Consider the following 18,670-nt stretch of genomic DNA (forward strand, 5'->3'; position numbering starts at 1 on the left):
TCCACATATAGATGTTCTGATCGACAGTGTGGCAGGAATGGGATGTTATTCCATTATGGACGGATTCTCTGGGTACAACCAAATCCTGATGGCTTTAATTGACAAACACAAGACCGCCTTTACTACCGATTTCGGGACCTTCTGTTATAGGGTGATACCGTTTGGGTTGGAGAATGCCGGAGCAACATATCAGAGAATGGCTACAACCTTGTTTCATGATATGATCCATAAAGGATTGGAGGTATATGTGGATGATATGGTGATCATGACAAAGACACAAGAAGAACATATGGAGATGTTGGAAAAGTTCTTCGCGCGGGTCAAACAATACAATTTAAGACTCAATCCCAAAAAGTGCATATTTGGAGTAATGAAGGGGAAGTTGTTAGGTTTTGTTGTGGGACCTAACAGGGTGGAGATTGACCCAGATAAAATAAAAGCCATTCAAGACATGGAACTGCCGAGAACAGAGAATCAGGTGAGAAGCTTCTTGGGGAAGATCCAGTATATCAGTAGGTTCATTTCCAGATTATCTATTACCTGTGCTCCGATCTTCAAGTTGCTTAGGAAGAACCAGCCGGTCAGATGGAACGAGGATTGTCAGAAGGCCTTTAACCATATAAAGGAGTACTTGATGAATCCACCAGTGTTAAGTTCTCCTAGATCGGGAGAACCTTTGATTCTGTACTTGTCTGTAGAGCATGCAGGAGTTGGAGCTATGTTGGCACAGCCAGATGCAGCTGGAGTAGAAAAGGCCATCTATTATATCAGTAAGAAATTACTGCCTATTGAGGAGAAGTATAATTTGATAGAGAAGACATGTATGGCAGTGGTGTGGTCGATCAAGAAGTTGAGGCCTTATTTTGATTCTTTCAGGATCACCTTTATTTCTAAAATTGATCCTATGAAGTATCTTCAGAAAACACCTACTCTAGAAGGACGGTTGTCCAAATGGTTAATTCAGATGTCCAGTGTAAATGCGGAGTTTGTCACAAAGAAGACGGTCAAAGGTCGGGTTGTTGCAGAATTCCTGGCTGAGAATCCAATCGCAGATGATGAACCATGGGAACTAGAATTTCCAGACGAACATTTGTTATGTGTTGAAAAAGGGGTCTGGAAACTATACTTTGATGGATTAGCCAATAGGAATGGAGCTGGAGCTGGTTATGTGATAGAAGCGTCCAATGGCGAGGTGACAACAATGTGCAAAAGGTTGTTGTTCCCAGTCACCAACAATATGGCAGAATACGAAGCATGTATTATGGGAATCGAGTCTCTTCTTGTAAAAGGCGCTAAGGAGGTTGAGGTGATAGGAGACTCATTGTTGGTTATTGAACATGCCAGTGAAAGATGGAAAGTTGAGGAAGATAGGCTGAAGCCCTAAGTTGAATACTTGTTAAAGAAAGTAACACTCTTTGACAAGATGACTTTTACTCACATAGGTAGAACTCATAACAGAATCCCAGATGCTTTGGCAAACCTAGCCTCGGTGTGGCAGGATTTGAGTAAGATCCCAAAGAAGCCATTTATCATTACCGCAGCAAATATGCCATGCTATGAAGAACATTTTGTGAATCAGGTTGAGTTAGAGGAAGAACCTTGGTTTATGGATATTTTGCAGTACATGAAAGATGGAACCTTTTCTGATGATGCAACAAAAGAAGACCGATCGGTTCTAAGGAAAATGGCTTTGAAGTATCTCCTAGCCGATAGTGAACTGTATAGGAAGGCCTGGAATGGAATGCTTCTAAGATGTGTAGGCAAGAAGGAAGGAGAAGAGATAATGAAGAAAATCCATGATGGGTCTGTGGTACTCATTTGAGTGGCATAAGTTTGGCCAGAAAGATTATAAGGCAAGGCTACTTTTGGGTGCAGATGGAAGGTGACTGTGTCAGTTATGTTCGTCATTGCAAAGCCTGCCAGTACCACGATAATAAAAATCATTTGCCTGCTATTGAACTCCATCCAACAACTCCTTCTTGGCCTTTTTCATCCTGGGGTATAGATGTTATTGGCAAGATCACGTCGACAGCATCAAATGGTTATCAGTATATCTTAGTCGCTGTGGACTACTTTTTCAGATGGATTGAAGCTCAGTCCTACAAAACTTTGATTGCCAAACCGGTGGCTAGATTTATTGAGCAGAACATTTTCTGTCACTATGGTGTTCCTCATCACATAGTTACAGACAATGGTTCTCACTTCCAAGCAGACGTCAGTCAGTTGTTATACAGATATAAGGTTGAACATCACCATTCTTCTCCTTATTGGCCTCAAGCTAATGGTACAGTGGAAGCCGCCAATAAGGAGATTAAGAGAATTTTGTCCAAAATGTGCGAGAAGTATAGAAGCTGGGCTGAGAAACTTCCTTTCGCACTCTGGGGGCATCGAACTACCTCTAAATCAGTGAATGGAGCTTCTCCTTTCGAGCTTGTATATGGGATGGAGGTAGTGTTACCAGTAGAGCTCAAAAAAGAAGTCTCTCAGGGTTCTTGTGGAAGCTGGTCTGACCGAAGAAGAGTGGGTCAAGAAAAGATATGAAGATTTGGCACTTTTAGATGGCAGAAGACTGAATGCCAGATTCCATGATCAGATGAGAAAGAGAAGGATTGCTCGTTTCTACAATAAGCGAGTACATCCAAGGGCTTTGAAAAATGGGGATTTAGTGTTGGTCAGATTGTTAGACCATGAAGCCCAGAGTCATCCTGGAGGGAAATTCAGACCCAACTGGCATGGACCGTTCAGAATTCAGAAGCTATTGGCCAAGGGTGCCGCTGAATTGGTCACTACGGAAGGGAAGCCTTTTAATCGGTTCGTTAATCAAGACCAGATGAAAATGTTCTATGTCTGAGATGATGATTTCGATCATTAAAAAAAAAAAAGAAAAAAATAAATTTTGAGATTAACGCATGGTGCTTAGTTTAAATGCGAAATCTATGCCATGCATATGTGACATACTTGCGATTGGTTGCTCAATGCTATCAATCTGACTAGAAGGAGAATAGGCGAATGAGTAGTTAGAATGAACGACTATTGTATTAAAGTAGTTTTCTTTTTTTTTTTTTTACTTCTGTATGATGTTGAAAGAAGTAAGATCAATAAAGAGCTTGATTTTCAGATTTTTCTTCCCTTTTGTTTCTGGGGTATGATTGTTGATCACAAGACCTTCCTCTCTGCTTATTTGGTCAGAATTTGCTCATTTGTTTTGAAGATTTTTGGCTGTTGGTCCTGCCTGAGTGTTGGATTCTTTTGGACGGCGATCAGGAGGTCAAATGCTATTTTCTCTGTGATTTCCTTGGAAGGATCGATAAAGAAAAATCATGAATAAAATTTCTAGCACTTAAATAGGTTCATGCATACATGAGGGAGTTGAATATTTTATCTCTTTCTGAATATTGCAGGTGATAAAATGGTCACCCCATCTTTTTTCTTTTCAAAGATGTAAATTTCCGTCCTTAGTTAAATACCCACTTTAATGTGCTTTCATTTCTTAATCCAAGGGCAGGAGGCCCAAATGCTAATCCAGCAAATAATTTTGAAAGAAAAGATTTGTTGTTGTCTTTTGTTGTCTCTAAGTGCAGAAAACAGGAATCAATAAGAAGAGAACCGATGGAATTATTCATTAAAAAGAAAAAGAAAAAGGATACAATGATTGGGAGTTCATAGCCCCCCGAAATACAGGAAGTTGAATAAAAAGAAAAGTAGCAGCAGCAGTCATCATAGTGGTTGGATCATCAAACACCGACCCCTCCAAGACCCAGTTTCATCACTAGGAATAAAACCAATCAGCATACTCAGGTGTCACGGTGCATGCATCACCCCTTGACCCATGTACCAGGTAGGTTGGTCAACAAACTCTGCATCATGGGACCACTTTCGAAGTAATGGACTCTGGGAACGTGCTGAACGCCACCATATTGGCGGTTGACTCTGTCTGGAAAGTAGGCCATGGAGCGATCAAGACTGGCATATAGCACATAATTGAGGTTCATGCTCCTGGCAGTGACCAGTCCAATCCTCCACCAAGGGCAAGTCCACCGAATCACAGTGTTATCTCCAAAATCAAAGTGTCCTCGGGAGCGAGTGCGAAAATTGGTAGGACCATAAGTTGGGATTGAACGAGCTGGGACTGGAGGAATCATGCTCAGTTTATCTAAAGCCCAGGCTTGCAGTAACATCGGGCAACCCCGATGGTGAACGTTGAAGTTGGTGACCTGAAGGGCAATGTCCCTAACCCAGCATATGGTCTCTCCCATGATCATCATGAAGATGGTACGATGATACAGCTACATGTCTCGGACGACGGTCAGTAGTCGAAAATCTCCAATTCCAGGTTGGCGATTTTTCATAGCATACATGTTCAGCAGTAGGAAACAATAGGCTCGAACCCAAGAGGGGTTCGCATCCATGGACAGAACCCTATTCAGGAAAGGCTCTAAGGGAAGGCCTTGGTCCGGATCTATTCCACCAGGAAGGTAAATCGGACATAGAGCAGCAACCTCGGTCAGATCATATCTTGGGCCTAGGGGCAAAGCTAGAGTTTCATCCTGCTCAGGGTGGTGACCCATTATGGCGCACATCTCCTCGTAGGTCGGCGTCACTTCAGAATCGTCAAATCGAAAAACCATAGTATTGGGGTTGAAGTGCCTTACGAGCCAGGACAAGAAACCATGGTCAGGCTTCAAGTCTTTGAAGTATTTCAGCCAGGCTAGTTGATTCATGGGGTGGATCCCCCTCAGGTTATCAGGAAGTGATTGAACAAAAGATGAGACTTGATTTCTAAAAGCCATGGAAGGAAAATGGTTGTTAAAACAGTTTGTTTCGAATGCGGTGGAATGAGGAGAGAATGAAGAATGGAACTCCTATTTATAGGAGGGGAAAATGATGCTCATCACCAGCTGCCTGGCATCTGCTTTCGGTGGTGATAGGGTGCGGATTCACCATTACAAGGAATCAAATAGGAAAAACTAGCGATGGAAGCATCCGGAGATACAATAGATGGGCAATTGGCATCCGAATAAAGCGGTAACTCTTATTTTGTGTCAAATCTAGCTTTCATTTTATTGTCTTTTGTCAATTTTGGATAAAGTAGATGGGCATTTATGCCCGCGTTAACAAGGTGGACCATTCTTACAAGTGAGTGGGATGCCTCCTTTTTGTTTCTGTGGTTTTGTTTTCTTAATGCTGGAATAAAGCAAAGTCTTAAAATATATATATCATAAATAAAATCAAAATGCCTACAAATAAAATAAATGTGCAGAAACCAAAAGAAATGTAAATAATACTCTAATGTGCTCAAAGGAGCTACAAAATATAAAAAAAATCCATCAAAAATGAGGAGCCTAAGGTCGCCTCTGACTGGGACCAGCTGCTGCCTGCCTGACAGAAGATGGTGGAGGTGGTGGAGCATCGTCAAACGAAGCATCATCATCATCATCCTCCTCTTCATCTGAGAAGTCTAAGGGAATCCCCTCAACCTCCAGTCTGGTGCGGAGCCTGTCATTCTCCATCTGGAGACGAGAAACAGTAGCGGCCTGGCGGGTCTAATGTCTCCGTAGCCTGCCAATCTCTAACTCCTGTGAAATAAAAAAAGGGAAGAAGGGTAAGAGAAGTACACAAAGCAAGAAAGCAAAAAGCAAAGAGTAAAAAAATAATACCATCTGACAGCGTTTTTCGCAAGTGTACGAAATCGCAACAAGTAATATAGAGTAAGAGAGTATCGTATCCACAGGGATTGTTTATCAATTACCAAAATTATGTTAACCTATTATTATTTAGACGATGATAAGAGAGATTCGCTGTAAGGTAAATAAAATTTAAAGTAAAATAGAAGAGATCAAACACAAAATTCAGGTGAAAAGAAATCAGAGGATTAAGCTACTAGGGAATTTGATTTCACTTAATTCTATCCAGCTTATTCTATTAGTTCATTAATCAACTTTAATTGTTCAAGTAGGAGAAACAACCCTAAAGTTACTAACAAGCTCTCCCGATTTATTGTTAGCTATTCTAATCCAGTTTAATTACCTATCTTTAATAGTGAAATTAAACATAAATCAGATTATTAGGTTTTGTGGTTGTTTTGTGAGTTCACAACTTAATACTTTATTAACTTATGAAAACCCCCCTTGAGTCAAACCATATAGCTTCCACATCAAGTTATTATTCTCAAGTAAATTATTATCTTTTTCATATCAATAACCCTTCTCCCGAATGTGATTATTGAAATAGCTCAATCCAGGGGAAATAATTTCTGCCTGGAAGCCTTAAGCACAATAATAAGTTATAACAAGAACAAAGAAAAATAAATCTAATATTATAAACTGGAATCGAATTAAATTACATCAAATCCCTAGTATCAGAGTTTAGCTAGACATAGTAATTAAATTAAACTCAATCATACTTGAATCATTCATCATATTTAAAGACAGTCAATAAAGAAAGAAACAAGATGAAGAGTTTAGAATAAAAACTGTGTCACAGCTATGTTGATGGCTTCCTTGAATCTTGGCACAATTATTTGATGCTTGAAATCTTTGAAAGAAAGAATTATGTAAAGAAATTGCATAAAAAATGAGATCCCCTGTTATGAGAAGTTCCTCTCTTTATATAGAGTTCCTGAAGGCAAGTCTGACTCCTTTTAGGAAATAGAATCCTTATTTAGTGCAAAATCCTTTATAGGAGATCATGACTGTTTAGGCTCTTGATTTCTTCTTGATTAGGTCTCCTTTTCCTCCAAGAATAGGCCTAGGTCTTGTTTAGTGTGTTTCGGAAACTCCCTGAAGTCGGCCCATGTGAGAAAAAGCTTGATTTGCTATTAAATTCACGCTGGTTCCGCCTGCACAGCACGGGCGTGCTTCATGGCACGGGCTGGGTGTGCTTTAGTCTGGAAGTGTGGCTAGTGAAGCACGGGGCGTGCTAGGTAGCACGGGCTAGTGAAGAACTGAGGCACGGGCGTGCTACAAAGCACAGGCAGGGCGTGCTTTTCTCTGGAAGTCTGCCTAGAGTTGCCATGGGCGTGCTATGCTTGACACGCCCTGGTCCCATTGTGGCACGGCCGTGCCTTTTGACACTCCCTGGCCGTGCTCTCTTCTGTCTCTCCTTTGGTTTCCTTGGCTTCTAGCACGGTTGTGCCTTTTAGCACGGCCTGGGCGTGCTAGAGGCTAAGTGCCTTGTATTATAAAGATCTTTTCTGCGCCAAATTCCTACAATTTTCTCTTAGATCAAGCGGATTAAAGATCAAGGAAGCTTTTGAACACAATTATATTAAAAGTGATTTAAAATCAAATTAAAGTAATAAAAGCTTACTAAAATTCTAATAAAAACTATATTAAAAACACTATAAAATTTACACTTATCAAAATTCCCCAAACTTAATCCATTGCTTGTCCTCAAGCAACAAAACTAAAAGAAAAATAATTTGACGACACTAGTTTAACATGGTTGGAGATGATTTCAATAATCTTTCAAGATATCATGATTAGTAAACAAGTGAATAAACTCAATCGTTCTCCATGGTATTCATACTTAAGCTTGACTTTTATTTTTGAATACAGCACATTCATTGAGTAAAATATAAGTTTAAAGAGATTGTCAACACTAATATTTATTCAATTTATGATAAATAGGACATGAATTATCTAAAGAATTTTCAACCTTTTAAAAATAAGATAATTGATAGTGCAACAGTGGCATTTCCCATATGCAGAATTAGTCATCCTTTCTCCACAATTTAAATGCATACGATTAAAAGATCAAAAGGTCTTTATTTTGGGTTGTAATGGGGTTTTCTTGGTGTAAATTTTTGCTTAATCAAAGAAAGAGGTAGAAGGAGGACAAAGAGTACAAAAGAGTGTATGATATTCAGGATTCTATTTTAATTTAGAAAAATATTTTACTGGTTCTAGGGAGTATTTGCTTTGAGTCTTTCTTACTAGCTAGAGGCATCTTGGGCAAGGTTTTTCCATAATATTTTGGCACTTTTCTTCCTTGCTTTTTCCATTCTTCTTGAATTCTTTTGATTGCTTTTTATGTGCCTCTTTCTTGATTCTTTCTTCTTTTCTTTATTTGGTAAACTTGCTAGTATTAATTGATGAATTCTCCCTCTTTGTTGCTATATTCTAATTAAAAGTCGAATCTTTCAATCATACAATCCTTTGTACTTAGGGTAGGACATTAGAATTTGGCTTTTAAGGGCTTGGTTTATTGAGGGTGAAGAAGAAAATTTTACGGTTTTAAGGCTTCAAAGTTGGTTTCAAGGGTCGTATTTTTAAATTAGGTGGTCTAGGCTACATATAGGTTTCAACAAAAAATTTGCCTAAATCATTTCTTTCAAAAAGTAAACATTTAAATTTTTCGCCTCGAAGGGAGTTCTAATTTTTGTTTTAGGAATGCCAAGGTTTAAATAACTTTAGAGTAAAACAAACCTATAAATCATGATTTTCATAAAAATCATTGTTAAAAAGTCTAGAAACAAATAGTTTAGATCAATGAACATGATTGAGTCAAAATTTCAAATTCAGAACTTAAATATGCTAGAATTGAGAATCAACTATATTTAACACTTATTACTAGACATGAGAACCTTCAAGCCTACTTATAATCATTCCAAACATGTTAAGCAAAAACAAAAATTTTTTAGCTAAAATTCCCTTCCCCCAATTCAATCAATCACATTGTCCCCAATGTGTATAAATTCCCCAAACTTATTGCATTATTAGAAGGAAAGCAGTAAGAGATAAGAAGAAACCTTACCAACATTGTATTGAACAATACAATAGATCAGGTGTGGAATATGTCTTAGCTAACATAGTAACTAAACATTAAGAACAAAAACTACTAAAAGTTATAAAAATTCAAATAACAAACAAACTAAAATGAAAGCAATCAAGACAATGTATTAGAATAAAAATAAACATAAACAAAATAAAAGATAAGTGAGAAATCAGTCAATTCTCTGGTGGTGGGGGTGGTTGCAGAAGCTGGAGGATGGTCTGGAGTTGGCCTTGCATGGTGTCATCCTAGAGTCAAGACTGCCGTTCATGATCTCAATGGATTGGAAACGGTCTGTGATCATCGTTTCCATCCCGTTAAGGCGCGTGTCAAAGAGGTCCATTCGAGACATCATCCTCGCAAGGACTTCATCATTTGACATGTTGGATGTGCCTTGGAACGATGGACCAGCACCGGAAGTACCTACACCAAAAGAAGAGGTAAAAGGTGGAGGGTTGTCCTCCTCCATGTTAGCACCATATGCTGCCTCTGCTCTTGCCTCATCAATATTGACCTCTGGAGCACCCACTACTCGGTACGCATCCCCGACTTTTTCGATCAATTTCATATGGATCGTGACATCCAAATCTAGTCGGGTGCCACGCCCCCCTCCAACACTCTCATGTACTGATCTAGGTGGTTGCCAAACCTTTCTTGTTGATCGGATGAGGCAAACTCGAATGGAAGTGCAGGAGGTGAAGGAGGTTGAGGAGCCGTGGAGGATCGCATAGTTGAACGCTTTCGAGCAGCAACGGAGGATGCGGGTCTGGTGCGTTTGTATCTAGGAGGCATTGTTGAAGTTGATTATGTGAAAATTTTGGGTGGAGAGTGTTTGATTTGAGAGAAAAGGGAGAAGAAAAGAGAAAATTTGAGAGAAAAGGGTGACGGCTAGGGCGTGCGAGATGGAAAAGAGAGGGTTTGAAGGCGTGCTCTTTAAATAGGGGCGCCAATTAATAAGTGGGTTTGATCGTGGCACGGCCGTGCTGATGAGCACGGCCTGGGCGTGCTTTCCTCTAACCTGCAAAACAAAAGAAAAGGCGTACCTGACACGGGCGTGCTGATGGGCACGCCTGGGGCGTGCTCTTCTCTGCCTCTCGAATTGAAAAGTGCCTGTGGATAGCACGGGCGTGCTATCTGGCACGCCTTGGGCGTGCTTGTCCCTGCCTCTCAAGTGATCTTTTCCCCTCTTCAGTAGCATGGGCGTGCCACTTAGCACGGCTAGGGCGTGCTCTTCTCTAACCTTCAAGTGTGGTTGTCCCGTTTCTATGGCACGGGCGTGCTGATGGGCACGCCTGGGGCGTGCTCTTCTCTGACCTTCAAGTGTGGTTGTCCCTTTTCTATGGCACGGGCGTGCTGATGGGCACGCCTGGGGCGTGCTCTTCTCTGACCTTCAAGTGTCAGCACCCTGGAAAAACGCACGGGCGTGCTTCGGGGCACGCCTGGGCAGGCTGGTTTCTCACCTTATGGCACGGGCGTGCCATTTAGCACGGCTAGGGCGTGCTTGGTTCTGGATTTCCACTTTTTCCTATAAAAACTCTAACTAAAATAAAAGAACACTTATGGAGAAGATTTGGGGAAATTGACAAATAAAATAGAGAATAAAAACAAATAAATGGACGAAAATTTAGCAAGAAAAGTAGATGGGTTGTCTCCCACAAGCACTTTTGTTTAACGTCGTTAAGTTCGATGCACTTATCCTAGTTTAGGCTAAGCAAGACCAATTGTACTCTTGATGGCTTCAAAGTTTTCATTATGATAGCTTCTCAAACGTTGAGCATTTACCTTGAAACTTCGATTCGACTTACCATCCACTATTTCAATCGCGCCATGAGGAAAGATTTCCTTGATCGTGAATGGTCCAGACCATCTAGAGCGCAACTTACCAGGGAATAACCGGAGCCTAGAGTTATAGAGCAACACCTGCTGGCCTACCTTTAGATCCCTCATGATAATGCGCTTATCATGCCATTGTTTAGTGCGATCTTTGTATATTTTAGCACTTTCATAAGCATGGAGGCGCAATTCATCCATCATGTTTAGCTGTAACAAGCGCTTTTGTCCCACTTCTTTGGCATTAAAGTTGAGAAATTGAATGGCCCAAAACGCCTTATGTTCTAACTCTACAGGAAGATGACGAGCCTTACCATACACCATGCGATATGGAGACATACCTATAGGCGTTTTGAATGCCGTTCTGTAGGCCCATAGAGCATCGTCTAGCTTTTTGGACCAATCCTTTCTTGATTGTCCAACAGTGGTTTTGAGGATCTTTTTGATTTCTCTGTTAGTGACCTCTACTTGTCCACTTGTTTGAGGATGACATGGAGTACCTACACGATGAGTGACACCATATTTTGCAAGAAGGGAATCTAAATATTTATTGCAAAAATGCTTACCTTCGTCCGTGATTATTGCCCTAGGAGTACCATGCCTTGTAAAAATGTTTTTCTTGATGAAGCTCATTACACTTTTGGCATCGTTATTTGGAAGAGCAACAGCCTCTGCCCATTTTGACACATAATCCACCGCCACTAGAATGTATTGATTTGAATACGATGGCGGAAAAGGTCCCATGAAGTCCAGACCCCATATGTCGAAGATTTCAACCTCAAGGATGCTATTTAGGGGCATCTCATGTCTCTTCGAAATGTTACCTAACCTTTGACAATGATCACATAGACGGACATAGTTATAAGCATCTTTAAAGAGATTAGGCCAATACAAACCACTTTCTAGTATACGCGCAGCTGTTTTGCTTGCTCCAAAGTGACCTCCACATTCCATTGAATGGCAGAATTTAAGGACACTTTCTATTTCAGTTTCCGGTATACATCTTCTGAAAAGCTGATCACTGCAATACTTGAACAAAAATGGCTCCTCCCAATAGTAGAATTTGATATCATGAAAAAATTTTTTTCTTTGTTGGTAAGAAAAATTGGGAGGAGGAATTTTGCAAACAAGATAATTAGCTATGTCAGCGTACCAGGGGGTTTGAGCATTTGCTACTAGAAGAAGTTGATCATGGGGAAAGCTTTCATTGATTTGTAACTTGCTTGTATCTTCTTCCCCCAATTCAAGCCTGGAAAGATGGTTAGCAACGAGGTTCTCGGTCCCCTTTTTGTCGCGAATTTCTAGGTCAAATTCTTGCAATAAAAGTACCCAACGAATGAGTCTCGGTTTTGCATCTTTCTTTTCCAGCAAGTATTTGATGGCGGAGTGATCTGTGTATACTATTGTTTTAGCTCCAATTAGATATGCCCTGAATTTGTCAAAAGCAAAAACAATAGCCAACAATTCTTTTTTCGTAGTTGCATAGTTTAATTGCGCATCATTCAATGTGCGACTTGCATAATAAATAACATGCAACTTCTTGTCTTTTCTTTGTCCAAGAACAGCTCCTACAGCATGATCACTAGCATCACACATTAATTCAAAGGGTAAAGTCCAATCTGGTGTAGTGATGATCGGGGCTGAGATTAACTCCTTCTTCAACCTGTTAAAAGCATCTAAACACTCTTTGTCAAAATCAAAAGGAACATCTTTAACTAATAGATTGCAAAGAGGTTTAGTGATTTTTGAGAAATCCTTTATGAATCTCCTGTAAAACCCTGCATGCCCAAGAAAACTTCTTATACCTTTCACTGTGTTAGGAGGAGGTAGTTTTTCAATTACCTCAATTTTTGCCTTGTCTACTTCAATCCCTTTTTGAGAGATTTTATGCCCTAAGACAATACCTTCACTAACCATGAAGTGACATTTTTCCCAATTTAACACAAGGTTAGTATCTTCACATCGTTGCATTACTAAAGATAAATTATGAAGGCATGCATCGAAGGAAGAACCAAACACAGAAAAGTCATCCATGAATATTTCAATAAACTTTTCTACCATATCTGAAAAGATGGACATCATGCATCTTTGAAAGGTGGCAGGGGCATTGCATAGCCCAAAAGGCATTCTCCTGTAGGCAAAAGTGCCATAAGGACATGTGAATGTAGTTTTCTCTTGGTCTTCAGGAGCTATAGGTATTTGGAAGTATCCTGAATAGCCATCTAAAAAACAATAAAAAGGATAACCTACAAGTCTTTCAAGCATTTGATCAATAAAGGCAAGGGGAAAATGGTCTTTGCATGTTGCTTTATTTAGTTTTCTGTAATCTATGCACACACGCCAACCTGTGACTGTTCTTGTGGGGATTAGTTCATTGTTTTCATTAGAGATAACAGTCATACCTCCCTTCTTTGGAACAACTTGGACAGGACTTACCCAATTACTGTCTGAAATTGGATAAATGATGCTGGCATCTAAGAGTTTGATGATTTCAGCCTTGACTACCTCCTTCATGTTTGGGTTCAGTCGCCTTTGATGCTCGATTGAAGGTTTGTAGTCTTCTTCCATCAAGATTTTATGCATGCACACACTCGGGCTTATTCCTTGTAAATCCGAGATAGACCACCCTAATGCTTTCTTGTGTCTACGTAGAACCTGCAACAACCTTTCCTCCTGATCAAGTGTTAGGTGAGAAGAGATAATAACAGGAAAGGAATGGTTCTCTCCTAAGAATGCATGTTTTAAATGAGATGGAAGTTGTTTTAGTTCATGCTTAGGTGGTTCCTTTTCTTTTCCATTCAGGATGCTTGGTTCATTAATGTTATTTTCGACATGCAAAGTGCTTTCCACACATTCATCAACAACATCAATTCGAAAACAGTCCCCATAGTCCATAGGAAGTTTACAAGATTTAAGTACATCAAAAACAATCTCTTCCTGTCCAACTCTTAAGGTCAACTTACCCTCATAAACATCAATTAATGCTCTTGCAGTTGCAAGAAAGGGCCTTCCCAGAATTAGAGATCCTTCCCTGTCCTCATCAATGTCAAGAATAACAAAATCAACAGGAAAGATGAATGTACCTACCTTTACAAGCACATCTTCTACAATTCCTCTAGGATATTTAATTGAACGATCTGCTAATTGCAAAGACATCCTTGTTGGTTTGAGCTCTCCCATACCTAGCATCTTAAAAACTTCATAGGACATAAGATTAATGCTAGCACCTAAATCTGCCAAAGCTTTTTCAAAGTCAAGATTACCAATGTTACAAGGGATAGAAAAACTTCCTGGATCTTTTAACTTTGGAGGCAATTTGTTTTGGATAATTGCACTGCACTCCTCCGTTAACATTACCGTTCCTTGATCATCAATTTTTCGTTTCTTGCTCAGGATATCTTTTAGGAATTTAGCATAGCTAGGCATTTGAGCAAGAGCTTCAGCAAAAGGAATATTGATTTGAAGCTTCTTAAACACATCCAGGAACTTGAGGAAGCTCTTGTCATCTTGTGCTTTCTTTAATCTTTGTGGAAAGGGAATAGGAGGAACATAGGGTTTTACCTTTTCTTTTTCCTCTAAGTCAATGATAGGCACCTTTGGTTGTTCTTTTTCTTCCTTTTCTTTCCTTGGTGGTTCATCTAATTGTTTGCCACTCCTCAAGGTGATAGCTTGCACTTGTTCTTTTGGATTCTTTTCAGTATTGCTAGGTAACGTACCTTGAGGTCGAGATGCCATCATATTTGCAAATTGCCCTAGCTGAATTTCCAAATTTCTTATTGCAGCCTACTGGATTTTATGGTTTTCCCTGGTTTCATTCATAAATTCCATGTGTGATTTGGAAAGAGCAGTGAGGAGGTCATCATAAGATTTCTTTTCTGGAGGATGGAACCCTGGTGGTGCATTCAAGGCATTGTTAGGATTACCATAGGATAGATTAGGATGATTCCTTAACCTGTTATCATATGAATTTGAATAGGGGTAATTCTTTCTTCCTTGATTCATCACATAGTTCACTTGCTCCAAAGTTTGTGGATTTAAAGAGTCCATGATGCATTCCCCAATTCCATGTTGTCCATTGCACCTATCACACATTTGCATAACAGAATTTACAGGATTAGTAGTTAACATGTCCAATTCCCTTACCATGTTATCTACCTTGGCATTAAGTGCTGTAATGGCGTCTATTTAATAGACTCCTGCGGTTCTTCTTCTTTCGGAATTATTTTGGTAGTGGCTATTGCTTGCCATTTCCTCTATCAACTCATACGCTTCATCAATTCCTTTCTTTTCAAAGGATCCACCTGCAGCTGCATCTAAAGTAATTTTGATGTTAGGAGATAATGCATTATAGAAGGTTTGTACCTGTAACCACTTGGGCAAACTGTGATGTGGGCACTTTCTTAACAAGTCCTTGAATCTTTCCCAAGCTTCATACAAGCTCTCTTGATCATGATGAGCAAATGTCATTATCTCATTGCGCAACTTGGTGGTTTTTGAGGATGGAAAGAATTTAGCTAGAAATTTTTGAGCTAATTCATCCCATGTTGTAAAACTTCCAGCGGGACACGATTGTAACCATGATCTAGCTTTATCCCTAAGAGTGAATGGGAAAAGTCTTAATTTGATTGCATCTTCAGAAACACCATTTTGTTTGAAAGTGTCACAAATTTCCAGAAAATTGGTGATGTGAGCATTAGGATCTTCACTAGGCAACCCCCCATATTGGATCGAGGTAAAGAGCATTTGGATAATTGCGGGTTTAATCTCAAAGTTATTAGCTTCTACCCTAGGTCTAGTAATACTTGAGGTTGTCCCATTCAGATTAGGTGTTGTATAATCCCTTAAGGTACGGACCAGATGATGAAGTGGTGGCCCGACCATGTTTTCATTCTCGTTTTCATTTTCGTTGGTCATGTCTTCCTGTTGTTCGAGTTTTATTTCTTGTGTTTTTCTTGTAGCGTTGAGCCTTCGAAGAGTTCGTTCAATTTCCGGATCAAAGATTAGAGGTTCAGTATTTGTGTTCCTTGATCTTCTTTGCATAAAACAACCTGGAACAGTACTAAAAAAAAATAAATTAAATAAAAGAGTGTCTAAATTAACAATAGGGTAATTTGTATTGATATTGATACGGTTATTCCCCGGCAACGGCGCCAAAAACTTGACAGCGTTTTTCGTAAGTGTACGAAATCGCAACAAGTAATATAGAGTAAGAGAGTATCGTATCCACAGGGATTGTTTATCAATTACCAAAATTATGTTAACCTATTATTATTTAGACGATGATAAGAGAGATTCGCTGTAAGGTAAATAAAATTTAAAGTAAAATAGAAGAGATCAAACACAAAATTCAGGTGAAAAGAAATCAGAGGATTAAGCTACTAGGGAATTTGATTTCACTTAATTCTATCCAGCTTATTCTATTAGTTCATTAATCAACTTTAATTGTTCAAGTAGGAGAAACAACCCTAAAGTTACTAACAAGCTCTCCCGATTTATTGTTAGCTATTCTAATCCAGTTTAATTACCTATCTTTAATAGTGAAATTAAACATAAATCAGATTATTAGGTTTTGTGGTTGTTTTGTGAGTTCACAACTTAATACTTTATTAACTTATGAAAACCCCCCTTGAGTCAAACCATATAGCTTCCACATCAAGTTATTATTCTCAAGTAAATTATTATCTTTTTCATATCAATAACCCTTCTCCCGAATGTGATTATTGAAATAGCTCAATCCAGGGGAAATAATTTCTGCCTGGAAGCCTTAAGCACAATAATAAGTTATAACAAGAACAAAGAAAAATAAATCTAATATTATAAACTGGAATCGAATTAAATTACATCAAATCCCTAGTATAAGAGTTTAGCTAGACATAGTAATTAAATTAAACTCAATCATACTTGAATCATTCATCATATTTAAAGACAGTCAATAAAGAAAGAAACAAGATGAAGAGTTTAGAATAAAAACTGTATCACAGCTATGTTGATGGCTTCCTTGAATCTTGGCACAATTATTTGATGCTTGAAATCTTTGAAAGAAAGAATTATGTAAAGAAATTGCATAAAAAATGAGATCCCCTGTTATGAGAAGTTCCTCTCTTTATATAGAGTTCCTGAAGGCAAGTCTGACTCCTTTTAGGAAATAGAATCCTTATTTAGTGCAAAATCCTTTATAGGAGATCATGACTGTTTAGGCTCTTGATTTCTTCTTGATTAGGACTCCTTTTCCTCCAAGAATAGGTCTAGGTCTTGTTTAGTGTGTTTAGGAAACTCCCTGAAGTCGGCCCATGTGAGAAAAAGCTTGATTTGCGTATTAAATTCACGCTGGTTCCGCCTGCACAGCACGGGCGTGCTTCATGGCACGGGCTGGGTGTGCTTTAGTCTGGAAGTCTGGCTAGTGAAGCACGGGGCGTGCTAGGTAGCACGGGCTAGTGAAGCACTGAGGCACGGGCATGCTACAAAGCACAGGCAGGGCGTACTTTTCTCTGGAAGTCTGCCTAGAGTTGCCATGGGCGTGCTATGCTTGACACGCCCTGGTCCCATTGTGGCATGGCCGTGCCTTTTGACACTCCTTGGCCGTGCTCTCTTCTGTCTCTCCTTTGGTTTCCTTGGCTTCTAGCACGGTTGTGCCTTTTAGCACGGCCTGGACGTGCTAGAGGCTAAGTGCCTTGTATTATAAAGATCTTTTTTGCGCCAAATTCCTACAATTTTCTCTTAGATCAAGCGGATTAAAGATCAAGGAAGCTTTTGAACACAATTATATTAAAAGTGATTTAAAATCAAATTAAAGTAATAAAAGCTTACTAAAATTCTAATAAAAACTATATTAAAAACACCATCTCGCGGTGCTCCAGGTACAGTCTGGCAATATAGGTTCGGGCAAAGCAGAACCTCTGATATAGCTCCTGATACCTCTGAGCAGGCACCTGCAAGTGAAGAAAGGCACTCAATGAAGAATCCTCCAGGTAAATATTTCTAACTTAGTAAATTCATTTTTATACTTACATGTGTGGCATGCTCAGGATCCAGCTGTAGCTGTGGCAGAACCTGCTTGAGATCAGCAGGAATAGCAAGGGTCGGTCCAAGCCCCAGAGTAGGATCCAAGGTAACCTCCATACTCGGAGGGAAGGGGATATCACCTAGCACGACACCCGTAGGCCCGGTAGGAGCATCAGCCTCTGCCTGCGCCCCATATAAAGCAGGAGTCCGATGCCTCTTCTTATCCTGCAACAAGTCAGAGAAATCCAGTTAATTACTTGGTCAAGGTGTTGGGAGAATCAATGATGAGGACAAAAGAGTTACCTGAGAGTACTCTCGGACATCGGGAAATCTGGTCCTCAGCCAGGTGGAGAGATAGGAGGCATAATCTCCAGGCTCCAGATAATCATCGGCTGGGAAGCCACCATACTCCAACAACCTATCCTCTGGAGTCATCCCGTCCAAGGTGCACATGTGGCGAGGGGGAGCTACAGGCACTCGCCTCTGGGCTGTGGCTGTACGGATCTCGAAGACCGTCTCTCCCAAATAGTACCGGTCCAACCAGTAGCCCTGAAGTAAGACTCTGGACTGGGTAAGGGCCTCTGCTCGGACTCGAGGAGCATAGGCTATCCAAGCATCTCCCTCCCATGGAGTCAGAAAGAGCTGCAAAATAGAGAAGTCAGCCAAATGAGCAGTAAAGGTAAGAGGGGAGATGATACTTAGAAGATTCTTTATACTTACATCAGCCAAGGCCCTGTCATTAAGGTAGCACCTCCAGTGGTATGGATCCTCTTAAATGGAATTAGTATGATGGCGGTGCACCAGATATCGAGGAATCCGCCGAGCCTCAGTAAGGGTATCACTCTCAAGACCCCCAGGGTAGATCCGATACTCATACGCCTAGACCTGCGATAAGTTTCAAAAAGTTGAGTGTAAATTTGGGTGATTGATAAATAAAGGAAGAAAATTCAGAAGGATAGGTATCTTACCTCGAGTGGGCGGAGGAACTGCCAGTTGGACTCACCACTACCCCTGGTCCATACATCCAGATCGTGGTAGAGATGAGCCAACGCAAGAGAAGCCCAGT

The 18,670-nt window shown here is 40.1% G+C and overlaps 1 protein-coding gene and 1 non-coding gene across 2 annotated transcripts; both read left to right on the top strand.

Moving 5' to 3' along the window:
- The first annotated feature begins 370 nt into the window (after positions 1-370).
- LOC149495651 (uncharacterized) lies at positions 371-1,384 on the top strand. Its single transcript, XM_089723227.1, has 2 exons — positions 371-745; positions 965-1,384. The coding sequence occupies exons 1-2, from the start codon at positions 371-373 to the stop codon at positions 1,382-1,384; spliced, it is 795 nt and encodes a 264-aa protein (XP_089579353.1).
- Positions 1,385-14,981: 13,597 nt separating this feature from the next.
- LOC149495652 (small nucleolar RNA R71) lies at positions 14,982-15,087 on the top strand. Its single transcript, XR_016321554.1, has one exon. It is a non-coding gene; the product is annotated as a small nucleolar RNA R71 (small nucleolar RNA).
- The last annotated feature ends 3,583 nt before the right edge of the window (positions 15,088-18,670 follow it).

Source organism: Jatropha curcas, chromosome 6 (genome assembly GCF_041381405.1).
Source record: "Jatropha curcas cultivar XTBG-Jc1 chromosome 6, XTBG_Jcur_1.0, whole genome shotgun sequence".
In the NCBI taxonomy this organism is placed as follows: Eukaryota; Viridiplantae; Streptophyta; class Magnoliopsida; order Malpighiales; family Euphorbiaceae; genus Jatropha; species Jatropha curcas.

What these genes read in the sequence shown, in the direction of transcription:
- LOC149495651 (XM_089723227.1), top strand. Translation starts at nt 371, where the DNA reads ATGAAGGGGAAGTTGTTAGGTTTTGTTGTGGGACCTAACAGGGTGGAG. An exon ending in CACAGCCAGATGCAGCTGGA is followed by an intron (nt 746 to 964) that starts GTAGAAAAGGCC and finishes TGGTTAATTCAG; the next exon opens with ATGTCCAGTGTAAATGCGGA.